General features: G+C 36.0%; 1 protein-coding gene across 9 annotated transcripts in view; it reads left to right on the plus strand.

The window, feature by feature from the left end:
• The window catches only part of st18 (ST18 C2H2C-type zinc finger transcription factor), a 63,163-nt gene that overhangs the window by 15,784 nt on the left and 22,767 nt on the right, over positions 1 to 24,612 (plus strand). For 6 of the 9 annotated variants that reach the window (XM_084102208.1, XM_084102211.1, XM_084102209.1 and 3 more), the window contains 4 exons: positions 15,178 to 15,293; positions 17,784 to 17,832; positions 20,361 to 20,391; positions 22,853 to 23,034. In XM_084102208.1, coding sequence (XP_083958334.1) covers positions 15,178 to 15,293; positions 17,784 to 17,832; positions 20,361 to 20,391; positions 22,853 to 23,034 — 378 coding nt within the window. Of the gene's footprint in view, positions 1 to 966; positions 1,001 to 1,133; positions 1,534 to 15,177; positions 15,294 to 17,783; positions 17,833 to 20,360; positions 20,392 to 22,852; positions 23,035 to 24,612 lie in introns of those variants that run through there. The other 3 variants (XM_084102214.1, XM_084102212.1, XM_084102213.1) reach the window with 3 other exon arrangements.

Raw genomic sequence — 24,612 nt, forward strand, 5'->3', positions numbered from 1 at the left:
AAAAGAGTAAACACATTTTTTTATGTTATATAAACTTTAAACAATATATATATTTAAAGCCTGGAAAAGGCACCCCTTTCATATAATCTCTATCCACTAATCTTAAAATTTCAACCGTTAATAATATTTTTTTTAGTAATAATAGTGAATAATAGTGAACTATTCATAATTTTTCAATTTATCAGAATATCCACTTGTATGATAACTCGTAATTATTTGTACGACTTGCTGAAATTATATGAGATTGTACAATTTGGATTATACTAAAACACAGTTTTATACACAGTTTATTTTCCTATTATAATTTTGGTTTTGAGGTTTAAGGGTTAAGGCTTTATTGTTGGTCTAGGCTTAGATTTGGTATCTCTAGCAAATTGTTCCCTCTTCTCATGAGACCGTGCTGGAAATATCAGCATTAGATTAATTTAGTCAAAATAACTTCCCCTCCTTCTTGCAGAACCATCTCCTTTCTCTGATGATGTGTTTACTGGCGCGAGGGCGGGGCAACCTGTCACTCACATGAGATCCACCAATAGCAAACCACAACTGTCCAACGAACCAGTCAGTTCCCGATGAACAAAATCAAGTCCCTTCCCAACATTTTTCTTGTTTGAGAAGCCAAATATGTCATAATAATAATCTATGTTTCATGCCGACTTTAACACGGCAATTTATTAACACTAAAACGCATCATTTATCTGATTAATAATTCCCAATCTCACAAAATGACTGTCAAAAATCACCTCATCTGTTTCACAGAATGACCCAGCAGCACTCGTGCAATACATAATAGCATAAAACCGGGGTAAGACTCATTTCAGAAAGGGCATGGAGTGCAAATAAGGAAAAAACATCCACCAGGCCGACCTCTCATTACATATACTTCTGCTTGTTGTTTCCGTAGCAATAAAGTGGCAGACATTGGAACTGGTCTGTTGAGCCATTGTTATCATCTCTGACCATCTGCTACCGAAGGCTGACATTCCATCTCATTTGCATGGTAACTGATATGGGGGGAGGAGAGATTGTGGGTGGAGTGGGATGGGGTAAAGGGGGGGTGTGTTTGGAAGGACATATGCCCAAACCCCCATCACAACAATATATACGTGAAAGTTTAGCTTTCTAAGAGACGCAATTCAACGCAAACACGCACCTGCATGCACATGTTAGGAAGAGCAGGATAAATCAGTGTGTGCATGTGGAGAGAAAAAAAAACTGTCTGTTCCTCCCCTCTGTGCGCCGGTTTTTATGTTTTACGGATGTGGGAGTGGAGTGAAGTGTGTGTGTGTGTGTGTGTGTGGTAGTGGAGGGGTTGCTGTTGATGTGCAAATGTGCATCATATTGAGAGCTTGTGAATAGGGAGGTGTGACGTAGAAAGAGAGCAGAACGCAGGTGCTTATCTCGGGGCTGTCACAGACATAGTGTGTCATATTCCTGGGGACTACCTTTCAAAAGCTACCGGCTCCAGCGCTAGAGCATCAGCCGAGCAGGGACCACACAATCCGCAGCTAACTTTCAGCAGCAGTCAAGTAGGTTGGTGCTACGCTTCTTTTTTTTTCTTTTTTTTTGATGTGACAGTAGCTGTAGCCGTCTGTGGTCGGTGTTTGGCTATCAAATCGAGCTGTTTGTCTTTGAACTGACAGGATGTGTTGGTGTTGACAGCTTAGTACAAAAGAAAAGTTTTGAATGGGAATTAGAATTTAGAATTGTAACATTTACTTAATCTTTTATTTAATAAAATATACGTTTTTTTTATTTATTTATTGTTTTAAAAAGTAAAATTCAGATTTTTTTCCCTAGCTTTTATTGTATTTTTTATACATTTTTTACTTTTTTGAGATTAGCTTTATTGTTCGCTGAAAGCGACTTCTGTGCGCTCTAGGATTCAGAGGGCGCAAGGGCAGATTAGACAGCTCAAACTGTGTATTTGAAGAAGAATGACCTATTTTTAATCACACAGATAACAGTAGATGTTGTCTACCTAAATGAAAGTCGCTGTGCGTGTGCCGGAGGGTTTAAAGCGAGTCTTAGACGTGTTAGCATTGTGTGTTAGCACAAAGCTTGGGCTTTCGGTACAGCAGCTGAGCACACACAGCCCTTCCTGTCTTTCATCTCAAACTTTCAGGCTTCAGGCTGCGTTAACACTGCCTTCTATCCTGCTGTCTTTAGGTTGTACGGCATTTTGGTTTCGGTTTGGTTTTTAGCAGTTGCCACCTGGAAAGCAAGCTCAGATATGTGTTCATGTGGCGTCATGGATAAAACAGACTTTAGCATTGTGTTTTTGTCTGAGGGTTTACGTTTGAAACTTTTAGATGAGCTAAACCTGGATGTGTGCATGAAGGAAATTTTCATTCTTAGAAATTATTACTGTTTATGTTGCAATGGCATTTTATAAAGCAGTACACTTTAACTTCACATGCGAGCTGAATTTTCTAAATTGAAATTTAATTCTGGAGTCACTGCCATGTCAACAGGTTAATTTTCTAATTATATTTTTCATTGCTGTTGATGAACACTTTCAATACAAGAACTTTTTCTCAGGCCAAAAATATTTATTACTTAAAACACCTAGTTTAGTGAATGTTTTGTTATCTAAAATTAGTCAACGTAATTTTAACAAATGAATCATCATATTACTACACTGTGGTTATTACATTGATTTGTATGCAGTTTTGTACTGTACTATGCAAAGACAATCTTCATAAAATAATATTTTAGTGAAAATGCCAGTATTTTGTTAATCTAACAGAACATTTAACTAAAAAGTACAGTAGTTTTGTTTGTTTAAAGCCAAAATCTCTAATAAATCAGATTACGTGCATCACCTTTTAACTATTCGTTTTGTCATTCACCACTACTAAAGCAAAGTCAACTGAATTGTGTCGCTTAAGCAAGCTGAATGATGTCTTATCTTCCACTGTCAGGCTCATTACAGGAGCGCAACAGTTTCATCCAGTCGTGTGAGAGATCAGGGAACTGTCCATGGTGCTGCTCACCAAACTGGTGCTGAACAGACTCTCTCTCCCTCACAAACCGGCCTCGGCTTTGTTGAAGGTCATCTGGGTTCGGCTTTAACCTTCATGACCTTTTGACCTGCTCGTTTACGCCTACTCAGCTGTTAGAAAACATTCAAACCACGAGTGAAACTCCCAGTACAACTCAAATTAACACTTCGGTTCAGCTTCGTAATGCTAAACATCAACACGCTGCCATTTGCAATGCCATTTTAGCCCAATAAATCAAGAGATACGACACTGAAACGTTCACATGGTAATTGTGTACCCGTGTAACATCTTGTTACCTGTTTTTTTTTTTTTCTGAACCCCTTGCACAAAGCCATCCATGCACAAACTTCACTTGGTTAATCCAGGCAAATGAATTTTGTGGGTTTAATTCAACAAGGTTTTAAAAATGTTCCATCTGCTGTGGAGCAGCTGGTGATAGACTGAATGTAATTAATTACTTAACTTTTGAACAGTAGTCCAGGAAAACAGAGCGCTGTGTGTGTGTGTGTGTGTGTGTGTTGGAGAAATGCAAGTGAAATCAAGAGCATGGCAGGAAGATTACACACAATAGAGCAACGTTTGATTTTTAGCACCGACCGTTTGATGCGATGACTCCAGAATTATATTCGCAATTAACTGAAAATGTCCAAATGAAAACAAAAGCCACTGAATCCTCTCCATCTGATTGGCTTAAGCGTTTGTGAGAGATTTAAGCAATGTTTCTTTGAATCTGTAGGCAGATATCTTTCATATGACAGATAACCGAATGTGATTGTGCGAACTGAAAAAAAATTAAATAAATCCAGCATGAAGATCAATTTGTACTCGGGCAAAAATAGAAGTAAGTAAAAAAGTAAAGCAGGAAAAGGCAGTGAGCCATGTTGTGTAATTAAAATTACATGGGCCTTTTTTGACACTTTTTTTCCCTCTGAATATATTTCAGCATCTACCTTGATAGCAGTGTTACCTCATTGGCTGCGGGTGTGTTTGTTGGCCTAACTATAAAGGATCTGTCTGCACCCTTGTGGGTTGGGAAGAATTAGGATTTATGAATTTATTTCCTCTGTTGTATTGTTTAAACAGCTTTGGTTCAGTTTTGATCCTTTCCTATGCCTTTGAGGCTGTTCCATGGTGTCAGCTGTTGACTGATAGTAAGAGAACTGCCGCACAGTATGAATGAAAGAGAAGTAGCGGTTGGTAAACACTGATAAGGGATAAATAGAAAGCGGTCAGGCAGAGATAGTTCAGTGGGAGCCCAGATTGTGTGCGGTCTGGTAAAATGAGATTCTAAGCCTGTCCTTTTTTATTCTCCCCCCCCCCCACCCCCCACCCCTTTAACCACACCATCCACCACCCCTTCACCACACACACACACACACCACCCCTTCACCACACACACACACACACCATCCACCACCCCTCCGGATTGCGTTTGTCTGGAAAATCTCCAGTGACCTCGCTCGGCAAGTCCTAGGCTTTAGAAATCTTTTTTTTAATGGTGTGTGTGTGTGTCTCTGTTTGTTTTGTCTACTGACATGGGTCAAGTTAGCCAATAGACATGTCCCTGCTGATTATGGACAGCTGCCACTAATGTGAGTCCCACCTTAATGCATTTTACATGGAATTATGAGTAGAAAGACAATTTTGGAGTCAGAAGGACACAGCAGCCTGTGTAACGTTACCAAACGTCGCTCTGATATTAAAACACATTTCTTTTTGTTTTCAAGAGCGATATTGGCATTTTTAGCATTTTTTTTGCATTGTTTTCCCCCAAAACACTGTAGTAATTGAAGTAACAGTATATGTTTTTTTTAGTCATGGTCCTTTTATTTAATATTAAATTTTTCATTAATAGTTTGCTATGTTTTATCTATTCATGTTTTATATTTGCATCGCTTTGATTTTAAAATACTTTATGAAGAGGGATTTTGGCAACGCACTCTATATCTTTATTATTTTTCCCAAAACTTTGGAGTAACAATAATGTACCTTATTTCAGCATGCTCACAGTAGAAAAATTAAGGAAATGTTTTTTTTATAAAAATATATAAATCAGAATTTTTTCATTTATAGTGTTACACTTTATATTTACATCGCTTTGATTTTTAAACACGTTTCTTTTTGTTTTGAAGAGTGAAATTGCCAGTGCACTTTCTTTTGCTAAAGAAAAAATAGCACAATTTTCATTATTTTTTTAGTCATTGTCACAGCATAAAGTGATTAAAGAAATAAAAATACGAAAGAAAAAATGCATAGGAATTTTAAAATATTTGATATTTAATTAATAGTTTGATATGCTTTATGTACTTAAATTTAAATAGAATATTTATGCTAATTCTACACAGCATATTTATCCTAATTTTGCATTTTTTTTAACTATTAATAAATACTAACATTTAAATATTATAAATTGCATTTGCTATATTCATGTTCAATATGTTAAGCCACAAACTGATGTTTTATTTAGGTTCATATATGAAAGCATTCTGATCTTTATTTATTTATTAATTCATTTTTTGACTTTTGCTTTGCTTTTTTTTTATTTATCCATCTTTTATGAGATTAGACAGTCCTTCATAAGTTATACCTTGAGGGTCACCATGTGGTATATTTATACTGAAAATAGTTCAGCCCATTGTGCGTCGCTGCCTAATGAGATTGGTGGTTAAATGAATGACACAAAGGCTGAAGGGGGGCGAGCTGGGGGGATAGAGACCCAAAGCACTCGCTTTCCCCTCTCGCCACGCGACACAACAGCAAGACACGGCGTAACCCCGACCCCACCTCCTCTGCTCTCCACTAACAACACCTTTCATGTCGCTGTGAAAAGCTCGCGTAGATGTGGTAAGTCAGGTGGCCCTTCACTAACCCGCTGACTGTGTTTGTGTCCGTCTGTGTTTGTTAAGAGAAAGAGAGGGAAGTGGAGAGGTGGGTTGGGGGGTGAGAAAGATGCTTGGCTGGATGGAGGGCTTGATCTGTGAAATGCATCAAGACAAGTGCAGTGCTTTTCGTACGCTGTCATTTCCAGGGTCGTGTTTGAGAGGGGTGATGCTCCTGGAAGCATGTTTCTGAGTCAGAGTTGAGACACTCTTCTTTAGATAAAACTCTTCACTGTAATTAATACATTGTTTGTCTTTCCGTATGCACGCTTTACTTTTGTGTTTGCCTCAACGTCCTCATCTTTAGCTGTGAAGCTTGTTCATTTGGGAACTAGTAGTTTTTGTTTAGTTCTGCTTTGGGAAGCGTGGCTTTTGATCATATGCATGGTGAGTTGACGTACATGTATTGCAGGGAAAACTAAAGTTGGTTCTTCCAAGATGCGAGTCAAAAGCCAGATTTAGTGGACTTTACGCTACATGGTTAACTGATTATTTCAGGATGACTGTTGAATCAGAGGGTCAATTGATTTTTTTTCTGTTTTTCTCAAAGTTTGCTTCCGCACAGTTGCTTTTAATAATGTGGTTAAAGTAAAAAAAAAAAGAATTTTAAACCGATATTTCATGTCTACCATTTTTTTTTTTTTTTTTTTTAATTTGTGTAATTTAGTTATTTTTAATAATTTTTTTGTTATAATATAAAATAGCGATTTTGGTTTCCCACAAATTTGGCATAACATTTAGATATGGCATAAATGCAGAAATATTGAAAATGAATATTTTATAGTTTGCGACATGGCTTGTTATTTTTTAAATAAGTGTGTGGTTCAGATGTGATGCACACACACACACACACACTCAATGTAATATCTAAAGTTGTGGTCAATCACAATCTGATAAAAGCAAATGTAGAGAGTTTGAAATCTGGAAATTGAAACAACTTTAATTTATAAAGTACTTCTCTATTGAACATTTGGTCCTTTGAAAGATGCATATCTATTTTTTTTTCACTGGCTATGAGAATATGGGTTAAGAGTGTTCAGAATCCATCCTCTTTATTAAATCCAGGGGGTTAAGTCAAATTTACATTTCCTTAAAGATTATTCATTTTACTGATGCATATAATCATGTGTAAGTTCCATCTGCTGGTCTGGGAAGCTTGTTTTAAACTCATAATGTGGCTTTTTTGACCTTTTAAGTAGAAAATAGTGTGACCTCACTGTAGGGTCACGTGAGTGTGTGTGTGTGTGTGTGTGTGTGCGTGCATGCACGATTGTCCCTAGAAGTGAGTTGAACTTCCCTATGAGGACATTTTGGGATGTTTTTATTTTGAAAAAAGAATTTGTGTATTATACATATAAAAATAGAGATTTTTTTTAATTCTAAAAATGCAAAAAGTTTTCCATATAGGGTTATAGAGTTACATATAGTAATTATATATATATTTATATTAATATAATTAGCTTTAAATAGTAGTGTGTGTGTGTGTGTGTGTGTGTGTGTGTGTGTGTGCTGTTGTTCTACACTTATGCTAACAGAAGCATTGTAGTTATTAGGATAAAATAAGGCAATTACAGAAATGTTTGCAGATGTTCTCGGAGTTTATTTCTTGCGTAGGCCTCATTTATTGTAAGCACCTTAAAAGCAAGTTGTAAAAACAAGTTTATGACAAAAGTGTGCACGCATCCATTCTGTTTATTAGAAGATTACAGAATGAGACTTCATAAATCCATGATCCTGATCCCTCAGCCCGTTTGGACATTTTAGTTAAATCAGAATTCCCCACTAGACCTCTTTTTAATGCATAAAATACTTAGGCGCAACTCTTTCCAAACAAAGCTTACTCGGACTGGGAATTCCTATGCCAGAGGTAAATCCGAGTTAACATGGATTTAGACTGGCATGAGTTAAAGGACTAGAGTTTGTAATCCAGGTGGCCTGGGGATTTCGCCACACACTGGCAAAAATCACTTAAAACTCCCCGAACAGCCTGAGCTGCAGGATCCAGCCTGAAATGATGACAGCACAGCGGAGATGTGCTGAAGCTGAGCTCATGGTGCTGGTGTCTGTGTAGATGCCAAAGAGGACTTTCCAGCGTGTTATAGACCTGCTCGCTCTGCTTTATATCGGGATTTGACACCGTTTGCGTTGAAGATGTCGGTTTGTTCGCCTGTGCATGTGTTATGAGGTGAAGTGTCACATGTGCCTCAAAGAACAACGTTAATAAGGCTATCAATTAAGTATCCCTCAGTTAAGTATACTTATCCCTGTTAATAAGTATCCCTCATCTTTACTGTTCCTATTGTGCTCATATTAACTCATTTTATATATCATATACAATATTTAGAATTAATAATGATCAGTAATACTATTAAAGCTGCTTATAAACAAATAAAACTATTGTGACTCACAAAGTAGTGCATAGATTCTACTTTGAGTGTAAAACTTTACAGATTACACTATTATAATTTTTTTGTCTTTATAGTGGAAATGAAATAATGACATTAATTACAATTAGTTGTGGTTTTAATCTATTAATATTATTATTTTATTTATTTTTTAAATTGATACTGTTATTTCAAGTAGCGCATATATTGTACGTTGAGTGTCAAACTTTACTGGTTATACATTGTCATATTTTTGTCATAGTGGAACTGAAATTATGACATAATCTATGATAATTAATTAATTTATAATATCAATTTTTTTAAATTGATACTATTATTATAATTAGCACATATATTCTACTTTGTTTACAAATTTACAGATTATACATCGTCATATTTTTGTCCTTATAGTGGAAATGAAATAAAGACATTACTCACAATTAGTTGTGGTTTTAATCTATTTATGTATTTTTTAATTATTTTATTTATTTATTTATTTTTAAATGGATACAGTTTTAATTCTAAGTAGCTCATATATTCTACTTCAAGTGTAAAACTTGACAGATTACACATTATTAAATGAAATAATGACATTAAACACAAATTAGTTGTGGTTTTAATCTATTATTTTATTATTATCATTTATTACTATTTAATTAATTATTTTTTAAATTGGTACCATCGTTGTAATTAGCACATATATTGTACTTTGAGTGTAAAACTTGACAGATTACACTATCATATTTTGTCCTTATAAAGGATTTTTTTGTATATTAATATTTTATTATTATTATCATTTGTTATTTATTTATTTATTTATTATTATCCTATTATTATTAAAAAAATGTATAAGTATTTATTTTTCTAATCCTTTGACCGCCTCACCATGTTTACATTGCTTTAAACTGCAGGTTTAACAAATCATAATTCAAGTTCTCAGGTTGGGAATCACTATAGTGTATTTGGAAAAAGTAACTTTTCCCCCCCAAAAAATGTCTAATTTTGAAGAAAGCAATTTATGCGAAGTGAATCTAAATTACAAGTGTAATTCACCCTCACTTGCATTGCCAGATTGTTTTGGGGTTCAATTTCATAATCAGAGCTCAACACTGTCAGTGGCCGCCAGTTTCCAAACATATGCCATGAAGGGCAACCTTTCCCTTTTTCCCTCTCTCCGTCTCACATGCTGCTGAAACAAGTGAGCAAACAGGAGGGCCAGTGTTTGTGGAGGATGAAGAAGCTATGGTGAAGTGGAGTTGTTTAATGACAGGAACAGCTGACTCATTAGGCAAGTGCAGTGAAAGGTAATTAACCCTGGGAAAAGTACAGCTGCCATGCGAGCTGTTCATTTCAATCTTATTAGGAATCAGGAGTTTAAAGGGTCTTCTCCTTTCAATCCCTGCCCGTGATATAGGCCTACTTTCCCCCCTTTCTCTTTTTCCATTTTTTTTTTAACCCAGGGGCTTCAGAGCCTGGAGACCTGCCTTTTGTGCTCCAGGATTTAGCTGGAATGGTAGCCACGGCTTCAACAAATTGCCGACCACCTGGTAGTACTCATGCATCCTCTCTATTGAGATACCTTCCCGTCCTGAGACAATGGGCCGGATCAGTGCGTGCTGATAACGGAGAACAGGCGTGGAAGTTGTCCCTGCTAACACCTGGCCTCGATTGTGGCATCTCATTTTCGTTTCAGATGCCCTTTTATGCTTCTCCAAAGCACATTAAGGGAAGCGATAGGTCAGCCTTTGAATTGAAGATGTAGAGACAATGCAGTTGTTAGCATAAATAAATATGTTCACGTTGCCCAGTAACTTTTCTGAAATGTATTTGTGTCCCTAAGCTAGGTCTTTTACTAGACTCTCTCGCTGTTCAAATGGGACTGTATTTTAAAGGAGCTTTGGTAAAGGCCATCAGACTTTACCAATTTTTTTATTTTTTGATTGAAGTGCCTGACAATATTATTTAGCTCTTTTGGAGCCAGTTTTATTAACCGAATGATGAATGAATGAACCAATGAATGAATTAATGAATCAATTAATAAAATATATTAATGAATTAATAAAAATAAATAAATAAATAAAATGTATTATTTATAATGAATTTGACTATTGCAAACAACATTTTGTATCATGTGTTAGCAAATGGATATTTTTATATATATATATATATATATATATATATATATATATGTATATGTATATATGTATGTATATATTACAATGAATTCTTACTATTGCAAAAATTACAATATACTGTATTTGTCGATATATATATATATATATATATATATATATATATATATATATATATATATATATATATATTGACATATATATTGTAAATATTATATATACATAATATAATATACATAATTTGATATGTATTATATATCCAAAAAATATTATAATTATATAATAAATAATATATAATTCAGTACAGTTCAGATAGATAGATGGATGGATGGATATTTAATTATGTGATATTTTACCTGATATAGTGTTTAGTTTCATAGGAGTGTTTGATCTATTTTTGTGCTCCATTAAATGACTTTATAATTGATTAATTTATTTGGTCACTTTTGCAGAATTGTTTGCACGAGCTTTAACTCCGGAGCTCTACAAACGCCATGTTTTATCATCTGCGTTTGCTGGCAGATTTGTCATAGAATAATTTATCAGATGAGAAATGCTTTAAACAGTTGGAAACAAGTGTATCTTTGAAGTTACTCCCACATTAGACCTAGGGACAGATGATGCACTTAAAGGTAATTATACTGAAACTAATTATGCTTGCCCTAGAAAGAAAACATAGCCTCATATTCCAGGAGCTAACAGAAGTTAAAATAGCAGCTTTTTGAGTTCTCAGATTTCACAGTTTAAAGTCTCTGGCATGAAGTACATGGAGACTGATATCTCGCGTTTACACACACCCGCCCCTTCTAATCTCAGGCGTCCCCTTTCTTTACATCTCCCTGCCTTTGTTTTTAGGCAGAAGGCCTATATAGTGAACGATCATTGTGAATATTTCTTTCTTTTTTTAGATTTGATCAATCTTTGATGTGCATGTAATTAATTTCCCTTGAAGTAAAAAGTATCAAAGCGACGTACAATAATGGATTGTGTTCAACTCCACCCAGTTCAGACATATGTCACTGTTTGCTTCACACCTCCGCATGCTTTTTCATTTCAAAAAGCATGTAAACAAAAACCCCAACCGCCCTTCCGACGCGCATTCAATTGCAATTATTTTCTTCTTTTCTTTCCCCTTTTTTCGGTTACAGTAAGACATTCAGCGCAGGGGGAAAATGAAAGTAAAACGCCGCTATCTCTCGCTTTGCGCTTTATTACGCCGCAACAGAAAAACACTTAGCATGTAAAATGAATGTGGAAATTATTCCTGGGGTAAACTATAAACACACAAGTTACCCCTCCCACCCCCCCCCACCACCATCCTCCTAGATCAGAGTGTAATTGCCAGTAATCAGGTCTGTTTGCAGCTGATAAAACCTCTCTGAATGCGTGGAACCCTCTTTGTATGATGACTCAATTATGCCCGAAGTGGCTCATCAAACCTGGACCATCAGCAGCTTTAATAAATAAGGAGGCACAAACTTGCTGCAGGCGCATTGTGATTCCATTCATTCCATAATTAAATCCATTCCTGGCTTAACCCTTTTCCAGCCAGACGCTACAGACAAACAAAAAGAGGGAGAGAGCGAGATAGAAAGAGAGTGGGTGACCTTGCAATGAGATCCTGTGTGTCTTCATAACTCTCTCTGTGCGATACTAGCGAGACAGGTGATATGGAGAGAGAGAGAGAGAGAGAGGAGAAGAAAACAGGGAAAGGTGATTGGAAGGAGAGAGAAGGAGGAGGGAGGGAGGTATCTGGGTGGAGATAGAGCTGGAGGTCTTTATTTATTCATTGTTTAGTGCCACATAGTGCTTATTCCGTAATTACACTGAAAGTACAATCTAATCATAACAGTCATTCAGGAAGGAAAAGGGCACTGAGTGCGCTTCGGATGTTTTTTACGCTTATTTCTTTCTGCTTTTTTTACCCTCTATCATTTCACAAAGTCGAGATACTGAGACAAAACTTAATGCGAGCGAGAGAGCACTTGTAGGCGTGCAAATTAAATTAAAAGTTAATTTCATTCTTTTTTAGAAATACACTTCTGAAAAGTCAAAAAAAAAGTTGTGTTAAATTCAAATGAAATGCAAGATAAATAACTCGGAAATAAAAAATGTGTGCGCAAAAATGCACTTTCAGTGGAAGTCTGTGGGAATATCGTTGCTTGCTGCATAGACCTTTTTTGAATTTTTAATAAATTTATATTTTTAACCATAAGTTTCTAACTTATGTTTAATCACAAAATTAATTAGGTTTGTTTTTATTGCTATTATTTACATTTATTATGTACATTTATAAACTGCTTTTCATTTTTATCCATTTGTCAACATTCTGAAATCTAACATCCAAAATAAGAAATTATTTTAGAATCATTCATATTTTCTATTAATAATTTGAGTTAGTTTTTTTTCCTCTTTCATTACATCAAGAGGGGTTTTTTTTGCCGTTTTATTAGTTTTTATATATTTGTATTAAATTTTTTTCAAATAAATCCTAAATAGTTTTTTTTTTTTAAATAATTTTTACTTTGTTATTTTAGTACTTTAAGTTAGTAAAGTAAGTAATATATTTAATTTTATTTCAGTTACCGTTTATTTTATTTTATTTCAAGTATGGTTGTTTTTTGGTAACACTTTATTTTACAGTGTTCGTGTAATTACTATAGTAATAACTATAATTTATGCATAATTGCATGCAGCTAACCCTAAACTAAACCGTAATCCTAACCCTAACACTATAGTAAGTACATTTAGTCAATTACTCTCTAACATGGACACCTTAAAATAAAGTGTAACCTGTTTTTTTTTATGGTTTTAGTTATAATCACCCTGCTTCCGTGACACTAATTTTTGTTTACTTTGTTACTGATTGTTTACTAATAACCCACAATGAATTGAAATCGTTAAATAGAGGTGAATTCTGTTTCAAATATAAGTTAAAACAAAGTTTGTACACTTGCCCCATAGACATCCATTGTAAGTGCATAACTCTCAATGTTTTTCCTAAAAATATTTCCATGCTAATCAACAGAATGCACAAATATTGTCGCTTAACTTGCAATTTAACCTTGAACACTATTTCTGTGCGTGTCGTAATAAAGCTAAAGATGATTTGAGGTTTGATTACCAGCAGTCGTCCCTTGAGCGGTTAAATCCAATGAGCGATTGTGATGCTGATAACAAACATAATTACCATATGCATTGTGTCGTTGTCTGTTTGTTTGTCTTATTTTCGGTGATGTTAGCATTCATGTGTTAAAGACTATGCGCTAACATTGTACCCGGCCTTTAATGATAGCGTGTGCGTTTCTGTTTTGACCAGAAAATGTCATTCATATTTTCTTTCTCATTTGTGAATGTTAACACTAATCTTCTTTGTATGTGTGTTTTTAAGGGTCGCCGTGTCGTTTATTTGAATCAAATCACGCCCATTGATGTCTAGAGGCTGTAAAGTGCAACTCTCTCGTTGGGCTCAGACGGGGCTTTGAGAAAAAGAGCAGATGGGTTAGGGCAAAGTGCAGCGGCCGCATACACACACGCGCAGACGTACACACACACGCACGCACGCCGCATCAGGAAGCACTATCTCCTTGGAGACCGCGAGGCCATGCACATTAGTGGCCCGGCCCTCAGAGGGACGCTGTCTGCGCGCAGAAGGGGCGAGAGAAACCCCCTTATAATGATTCAGCAGATGACGGGCCACTCAAGGGGTGGGCCGTTTTTCTTCTTATGCTAATGAGGGGGGCCCCCTCCTCGTCCCCGGGCCCCTGTGCTCGTGTGGTGGCGGGGGCCAACGGGCAAAAGATGCTGGGAGTTTTTAGCCATAATTAACACAAAGCTCTCTCTCTCTCTCTCTTTCTCTCTCTCAAAGCCAACAGGCATGAATGGCTCACCAATAGCGGAGCTCAGGCGCTGTGTAGCGCAGCGTTTAAATTGTCCCGATGCGCGCAATCACACAAAACTCTTCCCGGATTAACCATATTAATTACACACAAGCTATTTGATTTCTGTCAAGCAATCAATTTGCATCTTGTTAAGAAAGCCACATGAGGTCTTGTCTGGTAATTCGCTCCCAGGTTTCTCAACGGCACCGTTTGTAACATTCACGGTTAGCGCTTCGAACAACTCCTGAATGTCATCGTCCAAGTGGAAGTGAATTTCAAATGAAAGTGTTTTTAAACTGTGCACTGTTACCTAAAAATGGCAAAAAAAGTATTATTTAATATGCCTTTGAGTGCATTGAGTTCATTTTAACAGATATAAATAGATTTTTAATGTTTTAATGTTGCACATTTGAATGTTTTACATCAATCAGAAATGTCTTATAACTGCAGTTTATGTGGTCATGTTTCACTTAAGGACACATTTGTGAGTTAAACATTTATTTCACACTAGTTATACTCGGTAAAGTGCAATTCAAGTTGCCCTTGATATCTTTTGTCTTTCTTTCACTCTGAGCATGAATAGCGTTTCTGTTCGAACAAAAATGTAGTCGTCCATTAAAAATTTAACTGTGTCTTGAAAAAGTATGCACAAGCTAATAAATGTCATATGAATGATTTAATATGACTAAAGCAACCTGACTGCATTGAGTTAGTGATTTTCAAAAGGGTAGAAATATCTTTTTTAATGTTTTACAATAAAAATGTCCTTATAACTGCTGTATTTTGTGTCATGTTTTCTCTAAAGGACAAATTTGAGATTAAAAAATGGATTCCACACTTTAGTCATTCAAAAATACTTGTCCTTGATATCTTTTGTCATTTTCTTCTTCACTCAGAGCATGAATGTCACACTCACATCTTAGAACAGCTGAAGAAACGTGTGTGCAGTAACCGGAGCGGCCCGCTGGGACCTCGCAGAACATCTTATTCATTACAGGCCAAACAAACAAAGGTAAAATTAGTCATTGTTTCTGCAGTGGATATATATATATAATTACAATATATAATTATAATTATATATATATATATATATATATATATATATATATATATGCCATTGATTCAGTCAGAGTATCTCGCATGTGCACTTCCAGTAGTTTATACACTCTTGTTCATTTGTATCAATTTGTGGACTAAAGAAATAATTTGCCTCTGTTTTTCATGTTGGTGTGTATTTACATGCTACATAATCATTTAGGCCTATGAAAGTTGAAAAGTATTGCACCACACTGTTACATGTAGTAAATTTCTCTAGTAGCCATTCTGAGTACTTTATCTATTTTTATTTTATTTATTTTATTAATTTTTTTATTTATTTAACATTTTCTGCGTGAGCTTTAGACACAATGGAAATGCACTATGGGGCAACTGTTAGTGCATAACTATCAACATAGTTAGGGTTTTCTAACGTTTTAGTATAAATCATTTTTGAGTGTGTGAGATTTTTTTGTGTGTTTAGCCTATATGATACACAATCTACTTTATCTATTTTTTTTTTATTTTTTTTTTTCTGTGTGAGCTTTAGACACAATGGAAATGCACTTAAAATGAAAGTCTATGGGGCAACTGTTGTTCATAACTATGTTAGTGCATAACTATCAACATATCAATGTTTTCTAACGTTTTAGTATAAATCATTTTTGAGATTTTTTTGTGTTTAGCCTATATGATGCACAATCATTTAAAAAGGAAAGAAAAAATCAAATATATTCAATTATAACATATTATTTAATATGAACCAACTTGATTATTTTAGTTAGCAGACAATGCAGCTTCTTTAAGTGATCGTTGCACAGTATATTATAGTAAAGCATGCAAAGTTTGTAGTTTGTCTGGGGAATCACTTGTGCCATTGTTTAAAGTTGTTTTCGGCAGGCTCTGTTGAAACTGACGTGATACCTGAGGTCGGCGGCGCTTGTTGACATATGGTTTGGTTTTGTAAGGTGGTGATGTGTAATTTAAGGGATTGTTAGTGAGCAGCTGTTGCCTGATCGCTCTCCTCCTCATGTCAAAGTTTCCGCTCTGAACATACCGAATATCAAATTACGTAACCCTCGAAATCTGCGTAACCTTTGTCGAAATAAAGCCCTGTGCTTATCGGGGGCTAATAAAAGCTTTCTTTTCACTTTCACAGCGAAACAATACAGAAATCACGATACAAAAACCCGGCTCTCGCGGTTTTTAATAGTTTCAGCTTTCAAGAGGTGTTCAGAAAAGCCCGTCCGGAAGCGTCAGGCCACTTCTGGCGTTGTGTGTGTTAGCGTGCGTCTGTGTGTACACGAGCGAGCCAGTGTAATGAACTAATCAGGTACATTAGTTTTTACAGAATGTAATCTATAGTGTTTGGGAGTTGTTTGTCTCAATAGGGGCCCCCAGTAATCAAAAGTAATGAAGCTATTACGCGTCGGGAGCCGGGAGAGGGCCGGCGTGGCATTAAGAGTGGGCCACATAAAAGGTTTATTAAAGGAAATTAAGGTCCATCAATGCCACACCTGCTCCCCCTATTATAAATGTATGACAGGTCAGTGGCTTCAATCACAACAGCCAAGCCGAGAGAAGGGGAGATAGGAGTCATGTTTCCCATTATAAGCGAAGTAACAGCCCAGCCAGTGACTCACCGAGCTCACCAGACCCTCCGACCGCTATAGAGCGCCATCAGCCCAGAATAATTACATTTAATAGGTTTTATTTGGGATCAGCAAGGCACTGCTGGCAGAGAGAAACCGAGAGAGAGGGAGACCGAGTGAGTGAGTGAGTGAGTAGGTGCACCGGTATTAACAACTCTTTTTGTCTAAACACACACACACACACACACACACACACACACACACACACACTACTACTTTTGTTTGTCGCTGGTTTTTGCATTATTAAATTTTTGCTCACCCCTGTCTCACCCTCTTAAAAGTGAAGGCCTGTCTGACTGTACTCTGTTTGCTGCTGTAGTTCTGTGCAGATGCTAAGTCAATTAAATCAAGCCAAAATATGAAGCTCGGCACACAATGCACATAATGGACCTGAGCCACTGCGAACACTGTGAAATTTCCCTCTTTTATTTGTCATAAAGTTCATTGACCTTTCATTTCTTGTGCTGACGCCTCATTGCACGCTCCAGGAATCATTTGATTGGATTAGGTTTTTTACTACTATTATTTACTGTAATCCTAGAATTTTCAACTTATTCATTCGTTTCTCTTTTTTTTAAGATCTAAAGTTGTGATGCCTTGCAGATGGGTGTTTCTGAAATTGCAAATGAAGTGCTTGCAATGTGATAAACTCTTTGCATGACAATAATCTGGCTTACTTATTAATAACCTAAACTGACAGGAACTTAGCTGTCACTCTGATGATGAGATCCTGTTGAGTTATTAAACAGGATTATAAATCTCTGGAATTGAAAATTGCTATTTGTTATTAACTTTTTTTCTGTTTTTATTTCCAGATGGAGTCTGACAGTGAAGAGAATCGCAGCGAAACATGTGATGGCACAAGTAAGTGCTTCACAAGTTTAAATATATATACTAACTTTAATAATATAATATAATGTAGCATAACATAACATTACATGACATGACATGTGACATCATATGACATATAACGTAACATAACATATAACATGACGTGTAAAAATATAACATAACAACAAAATATATAACATAACATATAACATAGCAGTGTTTAAATTATCTAGTTTATATATATATACATATATATATATACTGTATATATAATTATTGTATATTTTTATTGATATTATATATCAATCTGTCTTTATTAGGTTAATAAATCTTTTTTTAATTCATTCTTTATTAAGGTTCAGATCAAGTAGATATATCTAGCTTGACTTTAGATATTAGACTTCATATAATTATCAACCGTATACTCAGTGCTTTATATTCAAATAGTTAGAAATGTCAGCTCTTATTTACATATTTTAATTAACATCTGTTTAGCATTTTAAAAAGTTGAATGGCGTAATACATTTTAGCATAAAGTGTTAAAGTGCTTCATATCATTGTAAAGATGTATAACCCATTACCTCTGCAACATAATATTTATTTCATGCTCTTGTTATGAAACATGATCTCATAACACTTTTTAGAACGCATTATTGGTTTATATAAACATGCATTATATTTGCCCTGTACAAAGTTCACACAAACAAGCTGAACACATTTCCCATGATGCCTCAGCGACGGCTTCCTGACAGGCCCGCGTGCGCACGCCCCCTTTTCCTACGCACATTTGATCTGAAGTGTTAGTTTAACGGTCTCACATCAGATCTGTCAATTTTAATATTAATCCTCTTTAGCTGGAGAGAGGTGCGGTTGCCGCGGCGATGCATTATGCATAGACAGTGACTTCATTATGTGGCAATATTCTTTCAAACGAGTTAAGGAGGGCGTCGTGAATGGAAAGGGGACATCATTATTTAAGTGTTTAGAGCCACGTACTGTACCGCTCATGTGCGCCTGGCCCTTTAATGTGCCGGTAAAAATTCATGATGGTGTTTTATTGAGTCTTCACCATGGGATTGAGGTGAAGCTGTGAATGAGATATTCTCTCCTACTGACACACATTCCTTCTCTCTCTCTCTCTCTCTCTCTCTCTCTCTCTCTCTCTCTCTCTCTGTCTGTACATCTCGTGAGACTAAGTTCACAGTGAGGCTTTGACTATATCATTATGTCAGAGCTGTGATTGTTAAACACCGTTTAGTAAAGTGATCCAGCTTTTTTTCCCCATGCAAATCCAGAAATGTGTATTGTCTTACACTGTGTAGTCAGTTGCTAATTTTGCCCCAAGAGAAAATATTGTGCATCCTGAACATGCTTTATGAAATATAAAACAATTCATTCCTGTCAGAGAATTTTCATTTCACCTTTCCTTTCATTTAATCTACAAAATGTTTGTCTGGTAACCTAAAAAGTGCATCATGTTTAGTTTTATTCAAGTCAGACATATAATAATATAATATTTAATGTATGTAATTTAAAAATATATATATAAATGTATAAAAAATATTTTAAAAAATATTAAAATATTATTATTTAATATATTAAAATATTATTTAATATATTAATTTAATATAATGTATTATAATGTATTTTGTAGTTATAATGTAATATGCATATTCTTTTATTGTACTATTAATATTATGCATAATATTTAATAAGGCTGAATACTGAAATACTGAATACTTTGTGTTGCATCAACAAACATATCTCTTTTATTTTTTACATATCTTTTACTTTTAATGATGAGTAAATTAACTAGTTGCAATTGACATAAAGACATGATAATCTGTTTGATGTTCACCCCTACTTCATAAGAAAGACATTACCCAGAATGCCTGACCTTAAAGGGCCAGAGCACTCAAAAATGAGTCACCTTCTTAGCACTTAGAAATAAGGTTCTATATAGAACCCTAGGGTTCTTGCCTTAATTTTAGAGAACGCTTAATGCCAAAAAGGTCCTAAATGAGGAGAAATGATTGCATAATACTTTCATGTTTAATGGGTTACTTTAATGTATGTTAATGAGATGTTTCATTTATAAAAATGATCCCATGATGGAAGGTTCTGTAAATTAAGTGCCTGAAAGAACCCTAAATAGGACCTTATGGGCTGTTAATCCACTAGCAAAATAGGGTCAACTGATACCGGACAAGGGTAGATCCTCTCTAACGTGGTTTTAAAAATTCCTGAAGCCTTATTTGCATCTTTTTGTTTTGTATGGATTTGCATCCTTTTTGCTGCTATCCATAGCCACATTTTCAGAGCGCAAAAAAAAAGAGGTAGAGGAAGTTTTTTGCTTAAGATTTGTATGCCAGAAGAGTTGTATCCTCAACACAAGCGTCTCTCAGCGAGCCAGCAGGAGCCTTCATCATTGTGTCCGTCTGAGTGTGACATTAAAGCGAGAGGTGTGTGAAGGATCACAGGCAGGTGCTGGAGGGGCCGGGCTCGCTGCTGGAAATGTAAACATGTGTGTTTACTCGTTCTCTCTCTTTTTCTGTTTGCAGTTCTGCCTGACTGCATCGCTGAGGCGCCCAGGTAAGCCAGAGAGTTCACTACCTGCTTCCGGGTGTCAGTTTATGGCTTTTCTGACGGCTTTTCATACGTGCAGTTGTCAAAAGTTGCATTTAAGATTTCAGGTATTGGACACTTAACAATAAATGAATGTCTTTGCATTGGATACCAAATATTAAATCAAGGAAATCGTCTTTTCTTTTGACTAATTTGACTTGTCTTCATCATGTTTGCTCAGTCTTTTAACCTAGTGTTTTGATGTTTTTTAGCTGATGCATGAAGTCATTTAGTTCATCACAAGTGTTGTATGAACACGATCCATTTGAAGAACTATTTTGTGCTTGAAAAGTGTACTTGTATATCTTTCTTTAAAATAAATGTCGCTTGATTCGATCTTTTACCTCTAATGCAATGACATTCATACATTTTTAAGTATGAGTCTGCTGGCAAAAAGAGAATGCGACAAAGTTCGTAATAAAACAAGAATCAACATTGGCTTGGCTTTTCGGAGATGGCGAGAACACAGTCAAGCAGAGCTGAAGCACAACCAAATGTTCTGTGTAACCAAAAGTTACATAGTGTACCTTTAAGTGTCCAAATACTTTTTGGGGCAGGTGGAGTTTTGTAACTTATGGAAGCTTGTTTCCGTCACAGAATAAAAAATAAAAAAGGTAATTGCGACTTTTTATCTCACAATTCTGACTTTATTTTCTCACAATTGCGAGTTTACATCTCGCAATTCTGACTTTTTATCTCAGAATTACCTGAAATAAAGTCGCAATTGCGAGTTATAAAGTCAGAATTGCGTGATATAAAGACAGAATTGTGAGACATAAACAACTTTTGGAAAAAAAAAGATTTTTTTTCTCAGAATTGCATGTTTATATCTCGCAATTCTGACATTATAACATGCAATTGGGAGATATAAAGTCAGAATATTTATGATATCAGCCTACAGCAAACATTTTATTCTCTGTATCATTCCTTATTATGCAGCGTGATAGCTGATAATAGCAACAGATTTCTCATTGAAAATAATGAGCCAGTTCATGCTTGAGTGTTTTGGACTCTGTGTTCACACATAAGTTCACACATGAGGATCTGCGATGCTGAGTTTCTTAGTCACATCTTGCAGGGAATTTCAGATGCTGCCCTGATGAGTTTTGTAACAAAGTCGTTGCCTCAAAGAGCATGAAATGCCATTCGCCACCCTTTTTGTGTGTGTGTGTGAAACAGGATGTTCAGTGAGACAAAATGTAGGGCGAGGCTCGATTTGATCCATCGGGAATTGATTGGATGGTGAAAAGTGGCCTCTTATAAGTGGTTGGAGGGGAGGGGGTGAAAAATAAGAAGGCTAAAATGGAAAGTCGGTTCAGAGGTGGAATTATATTTTTGTCTTTGGAATAATGTGTGCCACCGTATCATTTACTGTAAGACCAGAAATGTGAATTAAGAAAGACGTTTTTGATTTAATGTTAACTTGAAACTACATGTCTATCTGTTATCTGTCTTATCAGAGAGGATTATGGGGCAATTATACAAATTAGTAATAATATATGAGTAAAGGAGAATCTAGTCATATGTCTGTTCACATACACTACTGTTCAAAAGTTTTTAATGTTTAAAGTCTCTTGTGCACACCAAGGTGCATTTATTTGATCAAAAATGCTGTAAAAACAGTAAAATTGTGAAATATTATTACAATTTAAAATGGCAGTATTGTTATTTTAATATGTTTTAAAATGTAATTTATTCCTGTGATCAAAGCTGAATTTTCAGCATCGTTACTCCAGTCTTCAGTGTCACATGATCCTTCAGAAATCATTCTAATATGATGATCTGCTGCTCAAGAAACATTTATTTTTATTATCAATGTTGAAAACAGTTGTGCTGCTTATGTATGATATGTTTTTTCAGGATTCTTAGAAGGAAAGAAAGTTCAAAAGAACAGCATTTATTTGAAATAGAAATCCTTTGTAACATTATAAATGTCTTTACTTTCACTTTTGCTCAATTTAATGGATACAAATACTTTCGCTTTTTAAAAGAAAATCATGCTGACCCCAAACTTTTGAACAATATCATAAGTCATTTTATTTATTTATTTATTTTTTTATTTTTATTTATTTATTTTTTTATTTTTATTTTAAGTCATTTTATTAATGAGCTGCATTTGTAAGACTTTAAAGGTTCCACAAAGATCCAAAACACTGATCTGAAGAGCCTATTGTTGGACATTGTTTACTCTGTAAAGAACCATATCGCAACTCAAGAACCAAGAACAAGAGTGGATTTTGCTGAAAGAACCATTGGAAGAATTGCCACAACTTATTTCAAGATGTGTCTAAACAACACTAAACCTCATGGGTCAGATTCATTAGATCTTTGTACCTCAACCTCAATCACATACTCAGACACAGACAGTTTAACAGGTTGGTTTGTGACATGCCGCATCCATTGAATGACCCCTGCGTTCTCCTTCCAGCTTGCATCTCGGAGCGGGTAAAAAGCGTGCGGCCGCAGAAGGGGTCCGCGGGGCGCCAGTCAACAAGAGGAAATCTCTCCTGATGAAGCCCCGCCACTACAGTCCCAGCCCCTGCCCCAGCGAGGAAGACCTGGCAAACGCTCGGGACAAAGACGCGCCCAGGAACACTGACACTCCAGCAGGTAGACAGATGTCCTGTTGTTTTGTCTGTTTTGATGAACAATTGACGCTGAATTTTAAACTACCATCTGTTGCATTCATATATTCTTTCCCTCCTCCTCCTTCGCCTCTTCTCCCTCCTCTCCCTCCTCCCCTATCGCATCCATCCATCCATCTATCATGTTTGTCTATCACGACGTCCCATGGAAGTTGATCCGTCAGAAAATTCCGAGCCGGTTTTCCCCGCATCCGGTCTCCAGATTAAGGACGATTTCCTCCACTCGACTACTTTGAAAACCCGGATTAAAAACTCGGTGGCGTTAAAGTAGCTGGCGCCGGGTCGATTATGCAGCCTACAAAAGTGCTTTTTTATAAGCAAGTGTGGTTGCTTGCATAATTATGCAAATAGGGTAACTGAGAATAGAATGCACCAAATTATATTGTGCCTCGTTGACAAAAGAGAGTGATCATACACTCCAGCAACAAAACATTTTTGGCAAAGGAGGCACGGAAACGTTAAAGTCGATATTACGTTTTAAAGCAGTCTCCTTTCTAGAAACAAAATGCTGCCATTTCCTAATGAATCAAATTATGAGCATGTTGGCAACAATACCCATGCTTTACATGTGTACCTCCACACCCCTATAATCTGCACTTATTTGGTATATTTTTAACGATGTAACCAAGCAACAAACGTAATTGTCCCTTTCGAAAGCTTTTGTTAGACCAACGAATGCAGCCCAAATATACATAATTAGGCATAATGTGTGCTGCTCATTATTGGACACATGTGGGTTGTTAAATGGACAACAAAATAGCTCAATAAATTGAACAGCATCATTGGAAATGGAATTTATTTGTTTCTCTGATTTCATATTACCCACAATAATCATAACCTTTTTTTTTTTTTTCTCCTCCTTTGAGTTTTTTAGTATTATATTCTGAAGTTGTAGAATGATTTGGAAAATCTCATTTGTCATATTTCCCTGCTGTCTCGCAACATGTTTGCTTTGCGTTTTGCCAAAGTGCACTGCTGAAGAAGTGCTACTGAATTATTTTTTTTTTTAAAACATAATGTGCGGGGTGTGACTGGGAGTGAGTGACGACTGGGACCGTAGCGAAATTAATGGATCTGTAGAGGGACGAGAGGGGTGTGTGAATTTAAGGAAAGGCAGGGGAGAAATTAAAGGGATGCAAGGCTTCCATTTGGTACTGTTGTGTATGTGTGTGTGTGTGTGTGACTCCAGCCAAGCTTCTGGTCTCCATACACACAATGGTAATGGTTATTCTGGAGTATAAACCATTCACCTGTTCCAAAACACAAACCACTCTCTGCATCCAAGCATTTTTCGCCCTTGTTCGCTCCAGTCTTTTTTTCCCCACTGTTCTGTTTTTTTTTTTTTTTTTTTGGTCAGGGCTGTATCTCCATCTGGATGGCAGAGAACTCCTAATCATCTGCTCTGTTAATTGTGTCTTAGCATAACTGGCGAACTTTTCATCTGTGCTGGACCGCTTTGGGTTTTCACACCTCAAACTGCTGACAAAAGCGACATAATCAGGAAAATCGTCCGCTTTTAAGTGTGTTAGCAGTGGAATCCATG

This window comes from Abramis brama (genome assembly GCF_963993115.1).
Source record: "Abramis brama genome assembly, chromosome: 24".
In the NCBI taxonomy this organism is placed as follows: domain Eukaryota; kingdom Metazoa; phylum Chordata; class Actinopteri; order Cypriniformes; family Leuciscidae; genus Abramis; species Abramis brama.